General features: G+C 47.0%; 1 protein-coding gene across 1 annotated transcript in view; it reads right to left on the bottom strand.

The window, feature by feature from the left end:
- Positions 1-8528: 8528 nt before the first annotated feature.
- The window catches only part of TMEM40 (transmembrane protein 40), a 32988-nt gene continuing 14772 nt past the window's right edge, over positions 8529-26744 (bottom strand). Inside the window, exons 2-12 of the mRNA XM_027523367.1 lie at positions 23621-23692; positions 22659-22796; positions 19173-19262; positions 14872-14925; positions 12271-12306; positions 11874-11906; positions 11455-11502; positions 10699-10770; positions 10541-10615; positions 9978-10040; positions 8529-9104 (exon numbers count right to left, since the gene is read on the bottom strand). Of these exons, the coding sequence (XP_027379168.1) occupies positions 9085-9104; positions 9978-10040; positions 10541-10615; positions 10699-10770; positions 11455-11502; positions 11874-11906; positions 12271-12306; positions 14872-14925; positions 19173-19262; positions 22659-22796; positions 23621-23684 (693 nt within the window). The 5' untranslated portion in view covers positions 23685-23692 and the 3' untranslated portion in view covers positions 8529-9084. The remainder of the gene's footprint in view (positions 9105-9977; positions 10041-10540; positions 10616-10698; positions 10771-11454; positions 11503-11873; positions 11907-12270; positions 12307-14871; positions 14926-19172; positions 19263-22658; positions 22797-23620; positions 23693-26744) is intronic.

A 26744-nucleotide genomic window follows, 5' to 3' on the forward strand; every position in this document is an offset into this window, starting at 1 on the left:
GCCTGTCAATGCAGGAGATACGGGTTCAATCTCTGGGGCTCTCCAGGGGCTCCAGCTTGCAGACTGCACATCATGGGACTTCACCACCCCCATAATCACATGAACCAATTCTTTTATAATAAATAAAGGTATTTGAGTTATCTCCTACTGGTTCTGTTTCTCCGGAGAACTCTGGCTAATATATCCAGCATAGATCTCTGTCTCAACGATCTGCTGCAGTGTAACAAACCATTGCAAATTTGGCAGCTTAAAACACAACAATTTATTGTGTTCATGGTTTTTCAAGATGGTCTGAGCTGCACTGGGTGATTCTTCTGCTTCATATGGCATCTGCTGTGGCTGGAAAGTCCGAGATGCTTTTTCACTTGCCTGTCTGGTGCCTCAGCTGGAGTGGCTGCCAAACTTGGGACTGGTCAGACAAATCTCTGCCTGGCTTCCCAGCACAGCCAGCTTGGGCTTTCTCACTGCAAAGGGGGTTTAAGACAGTCAGATTTCTTACCCGGAGCCTGAATTCCAGGAAGAAAAGCAGAAGCTGCCAGGCCTCTTAAAGATTTGGCCTGGGATAGTCACTTATCACTTGTGTTACATTCCGTTGGTCAAGATAAGTCACAATTGCAGCTGAGAGTCAGGGGTTGAGGACATAGGCACCGCTGCCCACCCCGTGGTGGGGGGTAGCACACGGAAGGGAGAGGTGGTTGGGGTCCCTCTGGGGAGACTCGCCACCCGGTGACTGTGGGTTCTGTTGAGTGCTGAGCCTGGATTAGTCGGTGTACAGCCTCGACTGCTGTGTCAGAGAGACCCAGAAAAGGAAAAAAGATCCCAGGGAACAACTAGTGTCTCTGCCAGCCCTGAGCCAGCCGCGAGGATGTGCCAACTGGCTAAAGCCTCTCAGAACCCACCGCCAGAGCAAGTGGGGGATCAGGACCCACGCCCAGAATCCATTAAGTGCAGGTGTTTTAGTGGGGAGGCTTGAGGGGCACAGAGCATGAGATGGTTACATGGTGTCATCGTATGAGTTTGAGCGAACTCTAGGAGATAGTGAAGGACAGGGAAGCCTGGCGTGCTGCAGCCCATGGGATCAAAGAGAGTCGGACACGACTGAGTGACTGAACAACATACCACGAAAAAGCGGCACCTCCTTGTGGTTTTTATTTTCTTCCTTTCCTTGATGACTAATGATATATATGTGTGTGTGTGTGTGTGTGTGTGTAACATAAAATTTACCACTTAACCATTTTAAGTGTATAATGCAGCAGCATTTGTAAATTCACAGTGTCCTATAACCATCACCACTATCCATTTCCAGAACTTTCTCATCACTCTAAACAAACTCTGTCCCCATTACGCAATTACCCCCTCTCTCACCTTCTCCCAGCCTCTGGTAACTTCTATTTATACTTTTTGTCTCTATGAATTTGCCTACTCTAGTGTCTCCTATAAGGAGATCTCATATCTCAGACAATATTTGTCCTGTTCTGACTGGTTTATTTCACTTGACATGGTGTCCTTAGCATCCTTCCATGCTGTAGCAGATGTCAGAATTTCATTCCCTTCTGTGGCTGAACGATATTCCATTGAGTGTGCAGAGTACTCTTTGTTTATTCCCACTAGCAGTGCACAAGGGTTTCAGTTTCTCCATAGCCTCACCAGTACTTGTTATTTTCCTTTTTTTTTTTTTTACGTAATAGCCATTCTAAGAGGTGCGAAGTGGTATCTCATTGTGGTTTTGATTTTTGTTTCCCTAATGACTAACAATATTGAGCAAAGCAAACTATCCTCCCCAAAGTGAATGAGCCTCATCCGATGCACCAAAAACCTGCTTTCTTGTACTTGCTGGCCATTTAAAAAATATCTTCTTTGGAGAAACGTTCTTTCGATTCTGTTGTCTTTTTCTCTGTTTCATGTTTGAATTGGGTGGTTTGTTTTGCTGTTGTTGAGTTGTAAGAGTTTGTTTGTTTTTAATATATTCTGGATGTTAAACCCTTACTGGATGTATGACTTGCAAAAAATTTCTGTCCTTCTATGGGTTTTCTTTTCAGCTTTTAAAAAACATTTATTGAGCTGTGTCAGGTCTTAGCTGTGATTTTTGCCGCATCACGGGAGATCTCTCCTTGTGGAGCACTGACCATATAGTTGCACCGCATGAACTTGGGTGCCCTGAGTCACGTGGGATCTTCGTTCCCCCACCAGATATCAAACCCATGTCCTCTGCATTGAAAGGCAGGTACTTAACCACTGGACCACCTGTGTGGTCTTTTTATTCCTGAGAGTTTCCTCTGATGCACGAAAGAGAGCAAGTTTATTCTTCAAAGGAAAATTCAGTGACAGAAAAACTACCATGCAAATAGCAAAAGTACTGGCTACAACCAAGTGGCCCAAAGTGGAGTTCCGGGGTCACTCTAGACTAACTTTCTCCCTTCATTCATTCATTCAGAAAGTGACTCATTCATTGATTTTGAACAGACTCGGAGCCTAGCTGGGGAGACCAGTATGGACACAGAGGACTGCCCGGCTTTGTGTAAAGAACTCCAGCCCTGGGGAAAGGCGGTGAGGGTGGGGCAGAGAGGAGGGGCTGCGGGTGGGTGCACACTTCCAGCCATCCTGTGGACTAGACCTTAATGTCACCAAGTTTGCCCTTCTCTGCTCCTGTGGCCCCGCCTCCAGTCTCATCCCTAGTCTGGGCCCTCTGAGAAGCTAGCACAGGATGAGATGAAATAAAAAACAATTTCCTTCCCTAACATCCATGGGAGAGAAAACAGAGAGTGGCAGTCTGGGATGATGCAAATCAAGCTCCAGGGGAAGATGATAAGGAAAGAGGGTCACGTGGAAGGGTTTTGTCTGCTGGCTAGTCTAAGGAAGGTTCGGCGGGTGTTGGGGAGTCCTCAAGCCAGTCAGCTGTCAGAGGAGTCCCGTATCTCCCAGGAAAGGGCCTGTTTAGTATGCCTCGGAGTCAATGGCTGGGAGCATCCCACGGGAAGCCTCAGTGCAATCCCAGACCACAGCAGCCCTGGGTCAACTAGATTCCCTGTAGTTGGAGGTCATGCTCATTCTCATGGCTCCCAAGGGGCCACCAGAGTGATCTTTCTAAAAGGCAATCTCCATGCTTCTCCTCTGCTCAAACACCTTCCAAGGCTCCCCAGTGTCCTCAGGCTAAAGTCCCAGGTCCTTTGGGGGAAAGGAGGCCACCTGCCCTTGTGTGCTGTCTTGCCCACTAATCCTCATGCCTACTCAGCCAGGCTGGGCTGACCCCTGTTGCCCCCCGACAAGCCATCCTTTCACTCCTCCCCACCTTTGCCCACCCTGGGCCCTCTGCCTGCAAAGCCCTTCCCTACACCTTTCCCGCACAGCCCAGTCCCCACATGAAGCGCTTCCCCCAGGTTCCCAGGCTGTCAGCAGAATCCCTGCCTCCACCTCTGGAACTGCCTGGCTCCTCTGGAGTAGATGCAGGAGGACTCCCTGGGGCTGTGTCAGGAGAAGGAGACATCAAGCCCAACACAGCTGGACTTCTCACCTTTCCTCCTAAGGCAAACTGGCTTGGATGACCTCAAAATGCTCTCATACCCATGTCCTCCTTCCACTGTGGTCACGGCAGAAACCCAGCGCATGGTGTCCAAGGAACCAGAGATAGAAGCTCCCTCTTGCCCCACCCCACCCCCAAGCCCTACTTGCCCTACGTTAAACCCTACATTTAACCCTGCCTTCCTGGACTCAGGATTCAGGACTCTATTTTTAGACCACTTGTTGGACTGGGGCTCCTGGAATCTGCCTGAGGCCTGAGATGTAACCAGACCCCACTGGCACTGGCCTTGAGCCCCAGCTGGGCAGAGAAGCGGTGAGGGGTTCCTGGGGCCGTGCCCCAGGGAGGCAGTGCACCAAGGCAGAGAGACCCTCTGCTGAGATCTGGAGGTGGGGGGCTTTCTCTCCCAGAGCACAAGGGGCTCCTACAACTTGACCCAGCTGAGACCCTCCTTTGACTACTGGGCCCAGAAAGGCCAAGGTTACCAGCAGGAGATCAAACCCACGTCCTCACAAAGCAGTCAGGCTGCCAAACTTTGGAAAGATGAAGACAAATGGTTGCAGCCTTCTCCTTGCTCTGGCTCTCTCCATTCTGTGTGCACCTCGTCCAGCTCCCGTCTCCCAGCTCGTGCTGTGGAGAGCTCCCCGCTGTCCACGGCCTGCAGATGGGACCCACTGTTGTTTGTCTGTTTGTCTGACTGCGCAGGCTCTTCACTGGTGCATGTGGGCTCTCTAGTTGCTGCACGTGGGATCTTAGTTCCCTGACCAGAGATCTGACCGGGCCCCCTGCACTGGAAGGAGGAGTCTTCCCACCAGGGAAGTCCCAGGATCCAGATTTGTTTAACCATAAATAATTGGAAAAAATTTGTTTAATTGTGGTAAAATACACACAATATAAAATGCACCATCTTGACTATGCTTAAGTGTACCATTCAGTGGCATAAAGTACATTCATATTGTTCTGCAACCCTCACCTCCACCCAGCTCCAGAACTTTCTTATCTTTCCAAACTAAAACTCTATCCTATTAAACCCTAACCCCTTAAGCTCTCTCCCCCAACCCCTACCCTTGACTACTCTTGAGACTTTGTATAAGTGGAATCATTCAGATTTGTCCTTTTGTGTCTGGCTTATCTCACTGAGCACAATATCCTTGAGGGTCATCCATGCTCTCGCATGCGTCAGAAATTTATTCCTTTCTTCTTTATTATTTTATTTATTTATTTGGCTGGGCTCTTAGCTGCGGAGCTCGCAGGCTCAGTAGCTGTGGCGTGCAGGCTTAGCTGCACGTGGGATCTTTGTTCTCTGACCAGGGATCAAACCTGCGTCCCCTGCATTGCCAGGTGGACTCCTTACCACTGGACTCACCAGGGAAGTCCCGGAAGTTGATTCTTTTTTTAAGGTTGAATAATACACCACTGTTGTGCACAGACCGTATTTTGTTTAACCATTCATTTGCTGATGGGACACTTGGGTTGCTTCTACCCTTTGGTTACTGTGACGCATGCTGGTATGAACACGGGTGTGCAAAAATTTCTTTCGATCCCTACTTTTGATTCTTTCATGCATATATATCCAGAAGTAGACTTGCTTGATCATAAGTTGATTCTATTTTTAATTTTTTGGGGGAACCACTATACTATTTTCCACAGCAGAATTTGAAATTTAAAAAAATTAGTTGCCAGCGTTAAACAAAACCTGGGTTTCCTGCTTCTGTTGAGACATGAGAGGTCTAACATCACTCCCAGAATCAGTCTCTTTGGGCAACCCCCCACTGCGGGCAGCTCTAGGTCCTGGCTCCACAGGACTCTCCCTCGAGCTTCGTGGTCCCAGCCTCTTCCCCGTGTTCCCCGAGTCCTGCCTGGGTGCTTAGGGCTGCCTCCTCAGTTAGGCTCTGTGAGACCTCCGTGGTTCCTCTGTGCCTTTCCAGTCTCCTGCATCTGTTTTACAATCCCCTAGAACAGAGCTCTCTGTTAAACACCGGCTGTGGTTCTGTTTTCCTGGCCGGCTCTGGCTGGTCCCACTCAGCTGGTGTTCCTGGCAAAACTGGAGAGTCACTGCCCTCTTCGGTCAGCTCCCTTGGCCCCTCTCTCCCAGGTTCCCCGTTTTCCTTTCATTTTTACTAAGTATTTATTTGGCTGTGCGGAGTCTTAGTTGCGTCATGTAGGATCTTTTAGTTGCGGCTTGTGGGGCCCCTGCCCTGGGAGCGTGGAGTCTACGCCACTCGACTACCAGGGACATCCCTACGCGCCCCGTTTTTCTCCACCGGGCTGACTCTGCCTGCCCCTGGGGGCTCTGATGTGCCCTCCTGCCTGAATCAAGTGCCTCTACTCTGTGTCAGAAGCATGGTGATCTCCCGTAACCCTCGCGCACGCTGTGACGTGGCTGCTACTGTGATCCCCATCGCACAGATGAGGAAACTGAGGTCCGGACGAGGAAGGCTAAACCACCCTGCCCGCCGGTCAGCAGATTCACGTTTCTGTTGTGAAACCTTGTGTTCTGTTTGTGTATTTGATAAATATCCTGTCGGCGCACTCCAGGCTCCCTTTTGAGGACAGTGAGTTATACACAAGGCATTGAAATCTAAACCTCAGAAGGCAACTTTCCGTGCCTTAGTTTTCCATCTGTACAATGGGGATGGTGGACAGGTGCTATCTCTCAGAATTATGATGAGGATGAAATGACGTCAGGATGGTAAGGATGAAATAAAACGTAACAAGTACTGAGCAAATGCCAGCTGCTGATACTATCATCTAAATATAGAGAAGTTATTCTGTAAAGTATGAAATGCCCAGTGGCTGGAAATGATGCTTATGGAGAGTATGTAGTAACGGAAAAATGCTTATTATGTATGAGAGAAAAAAAGGCCTGAAATCAAAACAAATGAACTCATGCACTAAAAAGACTCACAGGAAACACACCAAAATACCATCTGTGGTTCATTTTAGTTCTGGGATTCGGGGAGATTTTTTTTTCTAACAATTTTTTTTTTTAAGTAATACATCACTAAAAAGAAGCAAGGTGCTAAGACACTTCAGTCGTGTCTGACTCTGACACCATGCACTGTAACTCTCCAGGTTGCCCTGTCCATGAGACTCTCTAGGCAAGAATACAGGTCTCCTGCATTGCCAGGTAGGTTCTTTACCATTAGCGCCACTTGAGAAGCCCACCCCCCCACCACCACAAAAAAGAAGATACTCCTCTTCAAACTGATCTGCAGGTGCAAAGCGATCCCAGCAGAGTTCCCACCGGCTTCTCGGCAGAAACTGACAAGTTGATCCTAAAGCTTGTGTGGAAATGCAAGCGACCCAGTACAGCCGGAGCAAACTTGGAAAGAAGGAACATGGCTGGAGGGCTGGGCCCCAGGTGACGCTGTCAGGGCTGAGCTGAGAGCTGAGTGTTGAGAGAACACAGCCGTGACTATCAGGAACATTCCCTACTCGTGGCTCACTTTATCCTCCTGAAATAAGGCCTTAAGCTTCACTGACAGAGGCCTCTTAGAACAGAGCAGGAAAATTCTTGCAGTACAAGGTGCTCTGGGAGGCAGCAAGGCTTTTCATCCCTTGAGGTGTAGGAGTTGAGTTGGAAAATCCCAGGAACGAGAAAACGTACAAGTCCTGAGGAATTCTCTAGTCTCACAGTTTCCAAAAGATTAAGTTTTCATCAGACCACAGTGATTGGAGGGCAAAGGACACCCAGTAGATGTTCATAAAGTTTCATTTTTTTTCATTTTAAGGCCCATTTTGTTTCTGATGATAATGTCCCTGCTGTTTTGATTTGGGGCTACTATCCTTTCTGTTATAAAACAATGCTGACAGTTGATTTTTTTTTATTTTTTAAAAAATAATTTAATCTCTTTATTGACTGTGCTGGGTCTTCGTTGCTGCTCGGGCTTTTCTCTAGTCGCTGTGAGCAGGGCCTACTCTGTAGTTGCGGTGCGTGGGCTTCTCACTGAGGGGGCTTCTCTTGTTGCGGAGCACAGCCTCTAGGACGCAGGCTCAACGGCTGTGGCACACGGCTGAGCTGCTCCGAGGCAAACAGGATCTTTCGGGATCAGGGATCGAACTGTATCTCCTGCACTGACTGGCAGGCAGATTTTTCCCACTGAACTGCCAGGGAAGCCCTGTTTTTTGTTATTTTTATTTAATGGGCAAAGTAAGGAGTTGGTAGCTCTCCTTTTCTCACTTGATAAAAATATTCTGTAACTCTGAGACATCCCAAAGCTGAGAAATACTGGGGGAGACTGCGGCTGGCTCAGGGATGCTCTGCCTGCTGTGGGGACTGGCCTAGGAGAACACAGGCCTGGGCACACTCACACTCTGCCCCGGACTTGCTGTGGGAACCTGACAAGTTATTCCGTGTCCTTGAGTCTCCGTTTGTCCATCTGCAGAATGAGGGGGATGCACATATATTGAGGCTGCTGTGAAAATTCAACCAACGCAGTGGGCCGGGACCTGCGGAAGCACTTGAGAAAGTGTCCTTCAGAGTCTATGAGCTCAGAGAAGGCCCCCACTTTTCTCTGCTGCAAGTTGAAGAGTCCTCGGTTCTCCAATTATTTTTTATATCCACACTGGTTTCCTCTTCTGTGTTTTCTCTACTTTGTCACTGTCATTCCTGACATGTGAATCTAAAACATTCTATCGGTGTGGCCTGACTGTGCACAAGAGAACATACTCACCTCCTTCAATCTAGACGCTATACCTCGATTAGTGAAACCCGAGCTTACCATGGATTTTTTGTGCTCTTATCTCACTTCTTTGGTATTTACTGAGCTAAGAATACCTCACAGCTCTAGATCTTTTTTCACAAGAATATTTGCAAAACCCTGTCTCCTATTCCAAACCTGTACAATTGAAATCTTGGACCTAAAATGACAGGCTTTTCGCATTTATTCCCTTTTATAGTTTGTCCAGTGGGAAAAGGTTACCCTCTGACTCAATGGGGTCAGAGAAGACCCCGAATGTATTCTCACACTCGAGAAACCTAAAGGAACGCTTAGCTGACTCTTTGTAGTCTAGGGAAGAGAGGGTTTATTTGAATCTTGGTGGAGTCCAGGCGTAGCAGGGCTGGCCCTGGAGGAGCTGAGGGAAGACGCCGGATGCTGTGGCTTTAGTCCCCAACATCTCACCTGTGTCAGGCTCACCCCCGGGGCCCAGCGTGGTGCTCCCCGGCCTCAGAGCAGCAGGCCAGGATGGCCTGGGCACTTGAGAGAAATCACAAGCCCAGACAGATGACAGCTTGCAGGGCCCAGGGGCTCCTACTGTCTCCAGACAGGACTGATGTCCCAGGACCCCCCTGCTGATCCAGGCCCCTGTGAAGGGCACAGGCCCACACCCTCCCCGCTCCTGCCATCATCCTGGCATCTGGGTTTCATGCAGACACTGCCCGAGGGACACCTCAGCCCGGCTGGTGCCAACGTTCACTCCACATGGAAGGCAAAGCACTTTCTTTATTGCTCTAGCGTGGCCCGCCCGCGTGTCTCCCAGGACGCCGCTCTGTCCTCATGGGTGGAGAGGATGCGGTGGTGGTCACACCGGGGCCTGGCCTGGCCGCCCACCGGGCATTGGCCTCAGTCAGTCTTCCTGACGCCTGGAAGGCAAAGCCCACAGGATGGCACGGGATTCTGAAGGCAGCCAGGCCTCCTCCCCACCGTTACCCCAGAGGCGCAAATGCCCCTAACAGCTGACATAAGGCAGTCATGACCCACAACCATTACAGCTAGTTTCTCCTTTAGCATCCGATGGATTAAAGGAGATGGAAGTCTCTGACCTAGAGACACACAGCCCCTGGCCCGTCAGTTTTGTGATGTAATGGTAGGCACAGAGCTGCTGGTCAAGAAAGCGGATCTCCTCTAATCCTGCCTGGCCACTCTAGCTGTGTGATTCCGGCCTAGTCACTCTACCTCTCTGAGCCTCAGTTTCCTCACTGGTCAAGTGTAGGAGAACTAAAACCCACTCCCAACACAAGTTGCTATTAAGCAAATAAAATCACAGAGAAGATACTGTTTAGAGAGGCTCAAAGTTGCCTGAGCAAATGAGGAATACCCAGGTCCCCTGTACCCTTCCACAGCGGTTCACACCTAAGGACTTTTGCATCCATTCCTCATTTGATTTTCATAACACCTTTGTGCTGTAGGTATTATGACACCCATTTTTCCAGCTGAGGAAACTGAGGCTAAAAGAGGCTCCTCAGAAATAGGAAATTGGAGGAGGGAGGACTTGAACATGGACATGAACTTGGGCAAACTCCGGGAGATGGTGAGGGACAGGGAAGCCTGGCACGCTGCAGTCCACGGGGTCGTGAAGAGTCGGACACGACTGAGTGACTGAACCACAACAACAGGCCTTGAACTCAGGCCCTCACCTCCGGGCTCTGACTCTTTCCTATATGCTAAGGCTCATTTGCAGCAGAAGACCCCGGTGGGGAGAGACAAAGTGAACAGAGGGAGAATGTGAACGTTACCTATCAGCCGAAACTTCTGAAAGAAGGGGATGAAGCCGTGCAGGACGCTGTGTATTCGGTACACTGCCAGAAACAGAGAGGAAGGTGATGCAGCCCTGTGCCCGCTTCGAGGGACCCCAGGGGCAGACCTCCCCCTGCCCACTTTGGACAAAGGCCTCACCCATACAAACAGAGCTCTGATGGAATTTCAGGCAGCAGGTTAAGCTTAGATAATAGGCCTGAGTTATTATTATTGAAAACAACCACGAACAGCAGTAACAATGCCAGGGAACTGGGCGAATTCGGCACCCACTCCATTAACTGCCTTGTTTTCAGGATCTGGCTAATTCTGTTTGTTTGCCACTTTAAACTGTTTCTGTTGTATTTTCATGGAGCTGCCCATTTTTTTCCATGGGGTTGTGCCAATGACCTCTCATTGACCTTGAGAGCAGTCAGGAAGCAAACATGAGCATAAAGAAATCTTTACAAAATATTTAAGTCGTGGCTTTCCGGCCCTTGGCGAGCCTCCGTGGCCGGCCCAGCCACTGCCCCCACACCAGACTCTGCCTGCGGTGGGGCCTTACCCAGGCCGAAGTAGATGCCAACAGTCTCCAGGGAGGCAAAGGTGAGCAGGCCGACCCCAAGGGACATGAACCAGTCTGCAGGGGCAGCAAGGGAGAGAATGATCAGCCTGCAGATCCAGACCCCCTCCCCGTATTCCCACACCGCACCACCCACTCACCTGTGTAATAATGATAACACACCAGCAAGGCCCCAATGGCAAAGCAGAGGAGGATGAAATGGAAAAACTCATCTGTCAAGGCAGAGGTGGGGTTACTGTTTACCTCTTTCTCTCTCTTTTTAATTAACTAAAAGTATTCTTATCTCTGCTCAACGGGAGCTTTATTCGCTGTTCCAGGGTCTTCCCTGGAAGCCCAGTGGTTAAGACTCCGAGCTTCCTCTGCAGGGAGCTTGGGTTTGATCCCTGTTTGGGGAAATAAGAGCCCTTGTGCTGCCAGCGTGGCTGAAAATAAAATAAAACCATGGTCTCCCTTCCTACCGTCATCCTTCCCCTTGAGACCCCCACGATTGCAGGCCTATAGCTGAGAAGGTCTCGCCTGTTCTCATAATTCCTTCCCTAGAGTCCAGCCCACCCAGTCCTTGCTCCCCATCATGGCCGTAAGGCCTGGAGGGCAGTTCTCATCCTAGTGACTCCGTGTACAACAGAAAGAGCACACCACCAGGGTCCAAGCCCAAGCTGCGCCTCTCACTAGCTGTGAGACCACTTCCTGACCCTGAGCCTCAGTCTCCATATCTGCAAAATGGGCATCACTGGAACACTCTCTCAAGCTGATTCCAAGCTGAGGAGTTTGTGAACTGCAAGGCCAGTGGCAGAGGTGGGCTGTGATTACTTTTGTTCCAGGCCACCAGCTGACTTCCTCCCCAGAGAAATTGAAATTAGACAGTGGCAGCAGCCCTAGAACCTTAATTTCCTTACCGTCCTTCTTTATATTCAGTCTTCTTAGCTGAGAGGCCTCCACTTCTCCTTGGGAACAAGAGAGAGATGAGTGTTTAATGGAACAACTCGGGGGATCCTCTCTGAGGAGGCCTCACTGAGAAGGGCTCTCCCGGGTTCTAGCTCCTGGGTCAGAGGGCGCTCACTTCAGGGTGGTCAGGGCAAAGCTGGAAGGTGGGGCAACTGTCCTTGGACCCCTACTGACGCCCACCTGCTCCACAGGCCTGAGTCTGTTCTGCTCCACGTCCCCTGAGCCCGGAGGCCCCTTTTCTGGGTCATATGACAACCTGGGTAATGATGGCATCGCTGCTGGAACCGACTCCCACTCCCACCTCCCAGGCTGTTTGTAGTCCGTCCCAGGCCTTGGAATCCAGGCCACCCCCGACTACCTGCATATTTACCACTCATTGGGGTAGAGCCTCTCCTTCGGAGTCCTGGAAATTAGAAACTCAACATTAGTGCCCAGGCCAGCTTGGGCCCTTAACAGATGCCACAGGTGACCTCTGAAAATGCCCCTGTCAGATTCTCCAGTGCCCAGGGGATCTATCTATAGACTGTTATCAGTAATCCCTTTGCTCTTGCCTGGACCCCCTTTCTCACCTCCCCTGGCCCCCCTCATACCACAGCCAGCCCCGCCAGCCTACTGAGCTCAGGTCAGAGCCCCTGCCCAGAGTGGACATGGGGTCCCATCTTTTGTAGTCATGCATCTGACAGCAGCTGGCTGTCTTGGGGGAAAGATGATGCCCAGACCTCATCAATACCAGCACCGATGACCCCCCGCCCCTAACAGACACTTACCTGATTCTCCTGAAGGCACCACCTCCCCGGGCACACCTGCACAGAACAGAAATCAGTGATTATATACTTGTATGCTCTGGGTGGTAAGAAGTTACACCTCAGGGAATGTGGAACTCTCTCACCCAGAGGCTTTCCACTGATCTGCAGGAGGCACTGGAGCAAACTGGAGGGCTTCTTTTCCATCTAAAGGGACAGGTGCCATAGGGCAGTCCCTGAAAGCTGCCACAGTTACACCTGCCCCATGTTACAGGTCTTCTAATGTCCTACGAGAGGCTAGAAATTCAGGTTTTTAAATAAACTTCTTGACTATAAAAAAATTGGCAATTCACATTCCATCCAATCAAAGATGTCATGGTTTGTGAGAATGACGTCAATTATAACTGTGGGTTGCCAGTGATTTTAGATGCACCCCGATTTCACAGATGTCCATATGTGAAAAACTATTAGTCACACAATTGAATTGATGAAATATATTAAGAATAACGGGGGTTGCCAGGTGACTCAGTGGTAAAGAATCCACCTGACAATGCAGGAAATGCAGGAGACATGGGTTCCATCCCTGGGTCAGGAAGATTCTGGAGGAGGGCATGGCAACCCACTCCAGTATTCCTCCCTGGAAAATCTCATAGAGAGAGGAGCATGGCGGGCTACAGTCCATGGGGCCACAAAGAGTCAGACACAATTGAGTACGGATGCACCATTAAGAATAATAATAAAGACATGCTGGGATCCAGATAAAACACATCTGCACACACAGGCCACCGGTTTGCAATTTGTGCCTGTTCATTGCTCTGACGCAGGTGAGGACACTTAGGCCTGCGCCCCAGCCCCATCAGGCCCAGAGTTTACAGGCCAAGCTGGGTTGTACTCTGGGGGCCCTGGACCCCGACCGCAGTGTCAAGCTGCTGGTCAGGGCTGCCCAGGATGGGTGGAGCCCTGTTCCTGCGCTGGGCTGCAGCCTTCTCTTCATCTGGCCTGGGCGGCCCTCCACCTCATCACCCTCTGGTTCTTGGGGCCTCTCCTATCCCCAGTGACTTCTCTCCTAGCCTGTCATCTTCTTCCCCTCAGGGCAGGCAGCAGCCCCCACTCTGTACACTGCCCTCCTCCAGGTCAGCCTCAGGACACAAACACCAGGAGCGGGCACTCAACTCCTGGCAACAAACATCCAGGAGGCAGAACTGTCCTCAGGGCTGATGTGCAAACCGGAACCACTGTCTGCAGATGATCAAAGAGGGGCCGGCACCGAGGGGACACAGAGCAACCAAGAACAGCACGAAACGCGACTCCCATAGTGTAATTACCAACTACCTCCAATGTCTTGGGGGTAACTCATTACTTGGAGGAATTAATTCACAAATACATGATGATATTTATGTGTTCAACAGTGAATGTGACTTACTTTTTGAAGAGAAAAAAAACATTTAAAATATATGCGTGTGTGTGTGTGTGTGTGTATGTATATATATAACAGTTTCTCATTTTACATCCAGTGAAAACTTTCTTGCACGACCTGAGCAATTAGAAACATTTTTTTTTCTAAATCGGATAATGCCCTTTCTGTTAAAAAGAAAGAAAATCAGAAAACTCAAAGACAGTATGACAATTAAGTACAATGCCGCCACCCAGTGGCAGCCATTGGTAATAGCTTGATGCAGAACACTGCTGCTGCTAAGTCGCTTCAGTCGTGTCCAACTCTGTGCGACCCCACAGATGGCAGCCGAACAGGCTCCCCCGTCCCTGGGATTCTCCAGGCAAGAACACTGGAGTGGGTTGCCACTTCCTTCTCCAATGCATGAAAGTGAAAAGTGAAAGTGAAGTCGCTCCATCGTGTCTGACTCTTAGTGACCCCATGGAGTGCAGCCCACCAGGCTCCTCCGTCCATGGGATTCTCCAGGCAAGAGTACTGGAGTGGGGTGCCTTGCCTTCTCCAGACACTAAGACATCTCATTTATATTTCTTGAATGTCTGTGTGTCCTGTTGTATTCCTTGGGTTATTATCAGGAGTTAAGACACCAAGCAGATTATGGAACTGCTGGATTAAACAAAGTTAAAACAGACTTTCTTATCTGGCAGTGTGCATTTGTGAGGCTTTCTGGTAAACAAGTTCATTCCTACAAATTCCTCCATTTCATCACAGTGCTACCAAGCAAAGTGGCATAATATTTACATCTGCTTGCTGTAAAAGTGACGATGCTTAGAGACAATTACTCTATAATGTAAGTGTTGTAGAGATCAGGTCCTTAATTTTCCCATGCATGCTTAAACAACCCAGTATTCTAAGAGAGAGGGTACTGATCAAGCTCCATCTTGCTGGTTGGAAAGCTGAGATCCAAAAAGGTTAGGTAACTGGTGATAGTCTCCCTGAAAGTCGGGCTATAGATCAGAATATACTCTGGCACAGTCTGACTGTGGTAGAAAACGCCTGTCGCCACCTCCATCTGCTCACGCTGTAACCACTCACCTTGCCCCATCTCATACATCTGCCCACGACTTTCAGCTCATGAAACACCCTCATCACGTTGCTTCCTCCCAACAAGGCCCTAAGCCTTCGTGTCCTTTGCTTTATTCTGTTTCGCCCAAAGCCACTGGACAAACAATTACCTTCATAGAGTTGAAGCTCATCCTTCAAAACGTCAGGCTCCCCATGCTCAGCACCTGGGTGGAGACAAAAACCTGTTAGTTAGCTCCCCCAGTGACAGCACCCCAGAGTGGCTTCCCTCTTCTGGTGTTGGAAGCTTTAAAAAGTAACAGAGTCCTTGTGTAGAGGGTGAGGTGGGAGGTTTTCAAGAAGCAAAGACAACCTTACAAGAGATTTCCTGCTACTCTGTCTGACACCCCTCACACATCCTGAGCTGACCATGTTCAGCTCAGGAAAGAACTGGGGGCCAGAGAGGACCTGGGCCTTGTGCAAAGTCAGTAATACTAGCCACCATTTATTGAGCACTTACTATATACCAACACTGAACTAGGCAATTTATAGTTGATATTCCATTTGACCCTCTCGGAGATTCTGTGAAGAAGGTATTAGTACCTCTCCCTCCCCAATTTACAGATAAGGAAACTAAGGCTCACAAAAGCTGTTATTCTCTGAAGGTCACATGGCCAGGAACTGGCAATTCTAAAGGTTCAAATCCAGATCTGTTACCAAGGTCTGCTTTCCTGGTCATTTCTATCTCCAGAAATAGGACCCAGAGCTCAGGTGCAGAGTCATGGGAACATTTATTAAACACCTTGTGTATGTCAGAATCTGTAGTAGGCATTAATCCAGTCTCTTTCCCCCAAGTTCTTTTCTTCCCACGATCAATTTAGGCTAACATTTATTAAAGTTGTTTGTTTTTAAAAAAAAAAAACACAAAATTATATTTTTTTATAAAAATAAAAGAATCTTATCATAAAACATGTATGGTAAAAGTCAGTTCACAAAAAAGAAAAGAAAAATCATTCATAATATAACCATCCAGAGATAACCGTTGTTAACATTTTGATATTTTGCTTTCCAGTCTTGTTTATAATCACATATGGGTCATTTTTTTTACAAAATATATGACAAAATGTGGTCAACTAGAGAAGGGAATGGCAAACCACTTCAGTATTCGTGCCTTGAGAACCTCATGAACAGTATGAAAAGGCAAAAAGATAGGACACTGAAAGATAAAATCCCCAGGTCAGGAGATGCCGAATATGCTACTGGAGAAGAGTGGAGAAATAACTCCAGAAATAATGAAGAGATGGAGCCAAAGCAAAAACAACGCCCAGTTATGGATGTGACTGGTGATGGAAGTAAAGTCCGATGCTATTAGAAACAATATTGCACTGGAAGCTGGAATGTTAGGTCCATAAATCAAGGTAAATTGGAAGTGGTCAAACAGGAGATGGCAAGAGTGAACATCGACACCTTAGGAATCAGTGACCTAAAATGGACTGGAATGGGCGAATTTAATTCAGATGACCATTATATCTACTACTGTGGGCAGGAATCCCTTAGAAGAAATGGAGTAGCCATCATGGTCAACAAAAGAGTCCAAAATGCACTACTCCAGTGCAATCTCAAAAATGACAGAATGATCTCTGTTCATTTCTAAGGCAAACCATTGAATATTACAGTAATCCAAGTCTATGCCCCAACCACTAATGCTGAAGAAGCTGAACAGTTCTATGAAGACTTACAAGACCTTCTAGAATAACACTAAGAAAGATGTCCTTTTCATCATAGGGGACTGGAATGCAAAAGTAGGAAGTCAAGAGATACGTGGAGTAACAGGCAAGTTTGGCCTTGGAGTACAAAGTGAAGCAGGGCAAAGGCTAATGGGCAAAGCAGGGCAAAGAACCAGTGCGTTCTCTTGGTCAAGAGAACGCACTGGTCATAGCAAATACCCTCTTCTAACAACACACAACACAAGAGATGACTCTACACATGGACATCATCAGATGGTCAATACCAAAATCAGATTGATTATATTCTTTGTAGCCAAGGATGGAGAAGCTCTATACAGTCAGCAAAAATAGCAAAAACCCGGAGCTGACTATGGCTCAGATCATGAACTCCTTATTGCCAAATTCAGACTTAAATAGAAGAAAGTAGGGAAAACCACTAGGCCATTCAGGTATTACCTAAATCAAATCTCCTACAGTTATACAGTGGAAGTGACAGATGGATTCAAGGGATTAGAGCTGATAGACAGAGTGCCTGAAGAACTATGGATGGAGGTTTGTGACACTGTAAAGAAGACAGTGCTCAAGACCATCCCCAAGAAAAAGAAATGCAAAAAAGCAAAATGGTTGTCCGAGGAGGCCTTACAAATAGCCGAGAAAAGAAGAGAAGCTAAAGGCAAAGGAGAAAAGGAAAGCTATACCCATCTGAATGCAGAGTTCCAAAGAATAGCAAGGAGAGATAAGAAAGCCTTCCTCAGTGATCAATGCAAAGAAATAGAGGAAAACAATAGAATGAAAAAGACTAGAGATCTCTTCAAGAAAATTAGATACCAAGGGAACATTTCATGCAAAGATGGGCTCAATAAAGGACAGAAATGGTAGGGACCTAACAGAAGCAGAAGATATTAAGAAGAGGTGGCAAAACTACACAGAAGAACTATATAAAAAAGATCTTAATGACCCAGATAATCACGATGGTGTGATCACTCACCTAGGGCCAGACATCCTGGAGTCTGAAGTCAAGTGGGCCTTACGAAGCATCACTACAAAGCTAGTGGAGGTAACGGAATTCTAGCTGAGCTATTTCAAGTTCTAAAAGTTGATGCTGTTAAAGTGCTGCACTCAATATGCCAACAAGTTTGGAAAGTTTCCAGCCGTGGCCACAGTTTCCAGCCGTGGCCACAGGACAGGAAAAGGTCAGTTTTCATTCCATTCTCAAAGAAAGGCAATGCCAAAGAATGTCCAAACTACCACACAATTGCACTCATCTCACATGCTAGCAAAGTAATGCTCAAAATTCTCCAAGCAAGGCTTCAATAGTACATGAACTAAGAACTTCCAGATGTTCAAGCTGAATTTAGAAAAGGCAGAGGAACTAGAGATCAAATTGCCAACATCTGTTGGCATAGAAATGATCTGTTGGATCATAGAAAAAGCAAGAGCGTTCCAGAAAAACATCTATTTATGCTTTATTGACTATGTCAAGGCCTTTGACTGTGTGGATCACAACAAACTGTGGAAAATTCTTAGAGATGGGAATGCCAGACCATCTTACCTGCCTCCTGAGAAATTTGTATGAAGGTCAAGAAGCAACAGCTAGAACCGCACATGGAACAACAGACTGGTTCCAAATCGGGAAAGGAGTACGTCAAGGCTGTATTTTGTCACCCTGCTTATTTAACTTACATGCAGAGTACATCACGCAAAATGCGGGGTTGGATGAAGCACAAGCTGGAATCAAGACTGCTGGGAGAAATATCAATAACCTCAGATATGCAGATGACACCACCCTAATGGCAGAAAGCAAAGAGGAATTGAAGAGTCTCTTAATGAAAGTGAAAGAGGAGAGTGAAAAAGCTGGCTTAAAACTCAACTTTCAAAACACTAAGATCATGGCATCTGGTCTCATCACTTCATGGCAAATAGATGGGGAAATAATGGAAACAGTGACAGGCTTTATTTTTCTGGGCTCTAAAATCACTGTAGATGGTGACTGTAGCCATGAAATTAAAAGACGCTTGCACCTTGGAAGAAAAGCTATGACCAACCTAGACAGCATATTAGAAAAGCACAGACATGACTTTGCCAACAAAAGTCCATCTAGTCAACGTCACGGTTCTTCCAGTGGTCATGTACAGATGTGAGAGCTGGACCATAAAGAAGGCTGAGTGCCAAATAATTGATGCTTTTGAACTGCGGTGTTGGAGAAGACTCTTGAGAGTCCCTTGGACTGCAAGGAGATCCAACCAGTCTATCCTAAAGGAGATCAGTCCTGAGTGTTCATTGGAAGGACTGATATTGAAGCTGAAACTCCAACACTTTGGCCACCTAATGCAAAGAACTGACTTATTTGAAAAGACCCTGAGGCTGGGAAAGATTGGAAGCAGGAGGAAAAGGGGACGACAGAGGATGAGATGGTTGGATGGCATCACCGACTCAATGGACATGAGTTTGTGTAAACTCCAGGAGTTGGTGATAGACAGGGAGGCCTGGCGTGCTGCAGTCCATGAGGTCACAAAGAGCGACTGAGCCACTGAACTGAACTGATATGAGATCAAACCAACTCTATGATTTAAATTTCTCTTTTTCGCTTTAGAGATGGATGAAGACCAGAGCTCTGCTGTGCTGTTGGACATTAGGTTGTTTCTATGATTGCCCTACTATAAACAATGCTGCAAGGAACATCTTCACACAGACACACTCAGTTCCACTGAGTGGACAAAGGAGAAGTGGCGAGGCCTACCGCCTACCGGGTGAGCCGCCCCTGCGGGGGAGTCCAGCCCCCTGGCTGTGCTGACGTTCTCTGGTTACTCGGGGGTGCTGGTCCTCATCACTGTTCTCTGCAAGAACAAACACACGCTGTAGGAGAACCTCAGCCTGGACTGAGCTGGAAATACCTCATTCTGGTGTTGGTTCTTGGAATTTAGTTTCTGTGAGCAGTGTGGTCGGGGGGAAAGAAGTCTGCTTTGAGGGCTGGGGAACAGGAACTGTCACAAACTTTCTGTGTGACCTTAAACAAATCACTTACTATTTCTATTGCGACTTTCATGATGATAAGACAAGGCCCACGAGGTACTGTTATGAGGTGCTTTTTCTTGTGCTTGGTCTCCCACCTGGAACGCCCTTCCACTTGCTCCCTTATCCTGAAGTTAAGCTGGTGTAACACCTCCTGCAGAGGGGCTTTTCTAGTTGTCCCAGCACACCGTCTTGCCCACCCTCCCCAGCAGGTGGGATCTTAGTTCCTCAACCAGGGATTGAACCTGTGCTCCCTGCATTCCTGCATTGGAAGCACTGAGTCTTAAGCACTGGACTACCAGGGAAGTCCCTCCTCTGGGGTTTCTATAGTGTCAGCTGTCTGTGCTTGACACTGTGGGCATGAGGGTCCATGGTGCTATTCATCCCTCCAACCACCTTGAGTTCTTGAAGGACAAGGCCTGGGCACCACTGTCCTAAGGTTGCCCAGCCTGGTGCAGGAACTTGATCAAGCCTTGAAGAACGACCGAATCATCTGAACTCTTGGATCAGTCCACATTCCAGGGATTCGGGCCTAGGAGTTTCTGGCTTCGGGTTCAGAGGACTCCCTTTCCCTTGGGATGATTAACAGAGCCCCAGCAGTCCTAATGTCCCTCACTGTGCTTTGGCGCGGGGCTTCCCTCGTAGCTCAGTTTGTAAAGAGTCTGCCTGCAATGCAGGAGACCTAGGTTCGATTCCTGGGTTGGGAAGATCCCCTGGAGAAGGAAATGGCAACCCACTCCAGTATTCTTGCCTGGAGAATCCCATGGACAGAGGAGCCCGGCAGGTTACATACAGTCTATGGGGTTGAGAGAGTTGGGCATGACTGTGAACTATGCGCACACACAGTGTTTGGGAAACTCCTGGTCTATTGTGGATACAATTTTAAATTCCAGGAAAGCAAGTTAACTGTGCTTACAAACCAGTGCATATGTGATCTCAACTAGGAACAGGAAGCACATCAAGATAACAGTGGGGGACCTCCCTGGCAGTCCAGTGACTAAGACTCTGCACTGCCATTCAGGGAGCCTGGGTTTGATCCCTGGTCAAGGAACTAGATCCCACATGCCACCATAACTAAGACCTGGTGCAGCTAAATAAATATAAATAAATATTTTTAACAGGATAACAACAATAGTATTTATCTCAGGAGATAAGATTTTGAGAGGCTTCTATTTTCTTCTTTTCTGTATTTTATAAACATTAATCAATGCCCCCAAAAGGCTTTTTCATCACATTTTACAAAACATCAAAGAATACAGAAAATAAGAAAACAAAAATTACTCCAAATTCTATCCAACAGGGATGACCTCCGTTAATATGCAAACAAAAATTATTTTAGCTTTCTCCATGATATATTCAAAATATATAATCTTTAAAATTTGTTCAAGGACTGCTTTTTCTTTTCCATTATGATTTATTACAGGATGTTGAATATAGTTCCCTATGGATAATTTTAAATAAAAGGTATTACAGAATTGTATGCTGTCTAAAATGAGGATAGTTTTTTTACGTGCTAATTCAATTGTTTAAAAAATTAACTTGGGCAGAAAAAAAATCACAGTTAGTTGCTGGCCCCCCCAGTAGTGATCACAGAGCCTGGCGCATGGTTCACGTTCAATAAATATTTACTGATGGGAACTCCCTGGCAGTCCAGTGGTTAGGGCTCCATGCTTTCACTGCAGAGGGCCTGGGTTTGATCCCTAGTCAGGAACTTAAGATCCCACGAGCTGTGCAGCATGGACAAAAAATATATACACATATACAATTTAACATATATTGAATAAATGTAAGGAGATACACTAATATGTGTTGAGTGGTTATCTAACAGAACAACGGATGTTTTTCTTTCTTCTTTCTACTTCTTTAAATATTTCACATTTTCTATAATGTGCCCATGTGTAATCTTTTACAATAAAAAAGTTTTAATTAAAAAATAATAGTCTGCATTAAGAACAAATAGATATGTAGGGAGAGTGGTGCTGGATGCCAGACTCTGAGTTAGGGTCCTTTGTGTGGAGGGGGCTTGGAGGCAGCTGGGAGACACTCAGGCTCCGGGCCCCGAAGACTAATGGTCTGTCTCTGAAGAATGCTCAGCGTCCAAGATACAGCGGCTGGCCACCAGGGTAGGATCAGGGACCAGGATCCTGAATGTCAGTCTGTCTCGAAGGTTCCAGGACTCTGTCTGTTTTCCTGACGCTTTCTCTTAGGGCTCAGCTTTGCAAACTATTGATTGATATGACCAGTCCCATGTGTACTCTGGAGACTGGAAGGAAGGGAATTCTGGCTGCACGTAGTGGAGAATATTTGCAGGGAAGCAGCATCCCCGGAGGGTCGATCAGAATCAGAAGACAGAACGTCCCTGCCCAGGTAGGGAGGAGAAACAGGGACAGAATCCCCTGCTGGAGCCCCCTGCCTCTGGAAGTTCTTCAACAGCTAACCTCACTGGCTTCAGTTTCCTCACCTGTTAAATGTGGATAAAAATAGACCCTTCCTGATGAGTTGCTGGGCTTCCCTGGTGGCTCAGTGGTAAAGAATCCGCCTGCAATGCAGGAGATGCGGATTTGATTCCTGTGTCGAGAAGATCCCCTGGAGAAGGGAATGGCGACCCACTCCAGTATTCTTGCCTGGAGAATCCAATGGACAGAGGAGCCTAGCGGGCTATATAGTCCATGGAGTTGCAAAAAGAGTCAGACACGACTGAGTGACTAAACAATAACAACAGCAACAAATCCTATGATATAATGACTTTTGTTATGGTCTCCATCTGATGGATGGGGACCCCAGGGCACACAGGTCTAAGCAATTTACCCAAGGACACAAAGCTGTTGGTGGTAAAGAAAGGGTGTGAGCCCAGGCAGGCTGCTGGAACACACATATGCACTGCCTCTGGCTCCAAAGCGCTCCTAGGAAACTAAGATGTTCCTTGACATGAGGGGCTATATGGGAAACAAAAAACAATAGTTGCTAAGATATTATGGAATAACACGGCAAAATGCTTAGGATAAGACAGCGAAGAAATTGTAAACTGAGGACAAAATTGTCCATGTGGGAGTTATAACTGTACAAGTTATGTGTACGGAAAGGTAGTCTCAGGAAGGGAATGTGGAAAACCAGAATTGCAATACCGAGGTGGGAGAGGACAGGAGATTGTTTTTTCCACGTAAATGCTTGTCTTTAATGATATTGTAGTATATGTGTCTTTAATTAAGTCATTGCTTTACCTGAGGAAGAGGATGAGGAGGACAAGGAGGAGGAGGATGAAGAGGAGGATGAAGAGGAGGAAGACTTGTCTCTCTCATCTTGTCCTTGAGAAACGAGTCTGGCTTCCTGGTCTTGCTTGTGGGAATCCGTCTCTCCATCTGGGAGGCACATGTAGTTAAGGAGGAGTATTTCCTGCCCTTCCCACCCCAGGGACCACCAGGGCCTTCCTAGGGGTCTACATGGACTTGGGGATCCAGGAGTGGCTGGACTGTGGGGTACTCTTCCCAAACCCCTAGGGCCCATGGGAGGTGCAGGAGATCAGGGCTCCAGAGGCTCTAGGAAGGCCAAAGACAGGCGTTTCTCTGAATATGGAGCCCACAGAGGGGCTTCTAAGCCCGTCATCCTTTCCAAGAGACCGCTACAGTGTAGGTGGCGGTGGTTTAGTTGCTCAGTTGTGTTCTCAGGCTCCTCTGTCCATGGGACTTTTCAGGCAACAAAGCTGGAGTGATTTGCCATTTCCTTCTCGAGGGGATCTTCCCGACCCAGGGATCGGATTCTTTACCGCTGAGTCACCAGGAAGCCCACACTGCACGGAACAGTTGCCAATTTAAAATTCTCTGTAAATTACAGAGCAAGTGGGATCCAATCAAGCCCTAAACCTTCCCATTCTGGGGGCATGTGGGACCCTTCCCCCCTTCTGGGGACTCTCCCTAATGCCAGTCCAAGCTCCCAGAGCCTCTGAGATTTGGGGGAGCAAAATCTCAGGGGAACAGGGTTCCCACTGCTAGAGAGTGCTGGGGGACAGACTGGACCAAGCACACACATGTGCAAGTGTATAAAATCACTACTTCTCTAGAGGTTTCAACCGTAACTTGGGCCATTCATTGAGCCACATGAGCTGAGCAGGGTCTTCTGTTCCAGTCATTGCTGGACACTATTTCCCATGTAGCTTTGCCCAGAGGGTTAGAGAAAGCAAACATACAGTCTAGATCTTTTGATTCTCCATGAACTTGACTGTGGTCTTGAAGTGATCCTGAAGTCTCCATGGCTTTTCCTGGAGGAAGTAATTAATATTACCTTAGTTAATATCCTTAATATATAAAGAGCTTGGCAAATAAATAAGAAAAATACAAATACCCAATATTCAAAGGTACAAGAAGAACAATTTATAAAAACAGAAACACAAAAATAGGGAAATCTGAGTAATGATCAACTTTTGATACTATTAAGAACTTGTTTTTTTAATAGACTTTAGTTTTTAGAGCAGCTCACAGCAAAACTGTTTTTCTTTACTTCTTTGTGTTGCTCACTTAAGAAGGCTTTCTTAGGCTTCCTTGCTATTCTCTGCAAATCTGCATTCAGTTGGGTGTATCTTTCAAATTGTGGTGCTGGAGAACACTGCTGAGAGTCCCTTGGACTGCAAGAAGATCAAACCAGTCAATTCTAAAGGAAATCAACCCTGAATATTCATTGGAAGGACTGATGCTGAAGCTGAAGCTTCAATACTTTGGCCACCTAAAGCAAAGAGCCAATTCATTGGAAAAGAGCCTGATGCTGGGAAAGATTGATGGCAGGAGGAGAAGGGGGTGGCAAAGAGTGAGATGGTTGGATGGCATCACGGACTCAATGGACGTGAGTTTGAGCAAACTCCAGGAGATGGTAAAGGACAGGGAAGCCTGGCACACTGCAGTGCACTGGGTCTCAAAGAATTGGATACAACTTGGTGACCAAACAGCAACAAACAACAAAACCCAAAAATTAAATGGAGGGTACAAAGATTGCCCATCTACCCCCTGTGTCTAAACATGTGCAGCCTCTCCCTGTTATCCACATCCTCCATTAGAGAATTTATTTTTTTAGGTGTGATATTTAAGTTGAGGTTATATTTATTTAAAATATCCTAAAAATAAATAAAAAATAAAATAAAATATCCTTCAGGACTTCTCTGGTGGTCCAGTGGATAAGAATCCACCTGCCAATGCAGGGGACACAGGCTGATCCCTGATTCAGGGAGATTCCACAGGCCGCGTGCCACAACCACTGAAGCCAGAAAACCTAGAGTCCATGCTTCACAACAAGAGAAGCCACCGTAATGGGAAACCCACACACCACAACAAAGAGTAGCCCCCACGCAGCACCTAGAGACCCAGCACAGCCAAAAACAATTAAAATATCCTTCAATTTAGAGATGAACACTGAATTATTCATGATGAAATTATATGATGTCTGGGACATGCTTCAAAATAATTTGATTATCTGAATAAGGGAGTTGGAGGGCACGGTAGGGGGGAATCCAAATACAACAACAGAACAAGTTAATAACTGTTCTGTTAATAACTGTTCAAGCTCTAACTGTTGGAGCTATATCAAAGTATAAGTAGTTGGGAAGTCCCTAGAGGTCCACATATATAAATATATATAGTTATCTCTGATATCTTATAAACACATACAGTTATCTCTGAGTGATAGCATTATGGGTATTTTTAGTTTCTTATTTTCACTTTGCATTTTCTAAATTTTTAACAGTACTGCTTTTGTTATAATAAAATAACAATTTTTAAATAACTTAAAATGTTATATGCCACCTTACATCAGTATAGTACTAAGCAGTTTTACAATGGGTTTCAGTTCAGTTCAGTCGCTCAGTCGTGTCCGACTCTTCGCGACCCCATGAATCGCAGCACACCAGGCCTCCCTGTCCATCACCAACTCCCAGAGTTCACTCAAACTCACGTCCATCGAGTCAGTGATGCCATCCAGCCATCTCATCCTCTGTCGTCTTTCTCCTCCTGCCCTTAATCCCTCCCAGCATCAGAGTCTTTTCCAATGAGTCAACTCTTTGCATGAGGTGGCCAAAGTACTGGAGTTTCAGCTTTAGCATCATTCCTTCCAATGAACACCCAGGGCTGATCTCCTTTAGGATGGACTGGTTGGATCTCCTTGCAGTCCAAGGGACTCTCAAGAGTCTTCTCCAACACCACAGTTTAGAAGCATCAATTCTTCGGCGCTCAGCCTTCTTCACAGTCCAACTCTCACATCCATACATGACTACTGGAAAAACCATAGCCTTGACTAGACGGACCTTTGTTGGCAAAGTAATGTCTCTGCTTTTGAATATGCTATCTAGGTTGGTCATAACTTTCCTTCCAAGGAGTAAGCGTCTTTTAATTTCATGGCTTGCAGTCACCATCTGCAGTGATTTTGGAGCCCAAAAAAATAAAGTCTGACACTGTTTCCACTGTTCCCCCATCTATTTCCCATGAAGTGATGGGACCAGATGCCATGATCTTAGTTTTCTGAATGTTGAGCTTTAAGCCAGCTTTTTCACTCTCCACTTTCACTTTCATCAAGAGGCTTTTTAGTTCCTCTTCACTTTCTGCCATAAGGGTAGTGTCATCTGCATATCTGAGGTTATTGATATTTCTCCTGGCAGTCTTGATTCCAGCTTGTTCTTCCAGCCCAGCATTTCTCATGATGTGCTCAGCATGTAAGTTAAATAAGCAGGGTGACAGTATACAGCCTTGACGTACTCCTTTTCCTATTTGCAATCAGTCTGTTGTTCCATGTCCAGTTCTAACTGTTGCTTCCTGACCTGCATACAGGTTTCTCAAGAAATGGGTTTATATGCTCATAATTCCACCTGAGCTGGATCACAAACCAATCTGGAGAGAACTGGGATTAATTACTTCACATTTGAATTATAGTTTCTAGATAACAAAACTTTGCAAAAGATGGTCTCATTTAACCTTTGCTATAACCCTGCGAGGTAAATTTCATCATCCTCACTTTACAGAGGAGGAATCTGAGACTCAAAGAATGAAGTAACTTGAGACTCCAGAACCCACGTTTTGTTTAATGCAACCCCAAACGTTGTTCTGGAGCCTGAAACTGCTCAAAGGCCATCATGCAGTCAGGCCCTGCTGGAATACCTGCTGGGATTACAGACACAATGGTCAAAGCCAGGGCGGGAAGCAGGCACCTGGAGCTGCAGAATGACATTTGGGAACCCGCCCCTTCAGGACACCATACCCTGTGCTTTCCTGAAGTTCTGAGTGGGTGCTGGTGGTAACTCGAAGAGGCCCTTCAAGTGAGGCCCTGAGAAGGCT

The sequence above is a fragment of the Bos indicus x Bos taurus genome, chromosome 22 (assembly GCF_003369695.1).
Source record: "Bos indicus x Bos taurus breed Angus x Brahman F1 hybrid chromosome 22, Bos_hybrid_MaternalHap_v2.0, whole genome shotgun sequence".
In the NCBI taxonomy this organism is placed as follows: Eukaryota; Metazoa; Chordata; class Mammalia; order Artiodactyla; family Bovidae; genus Bos; species Bos indicus x Bos taurus.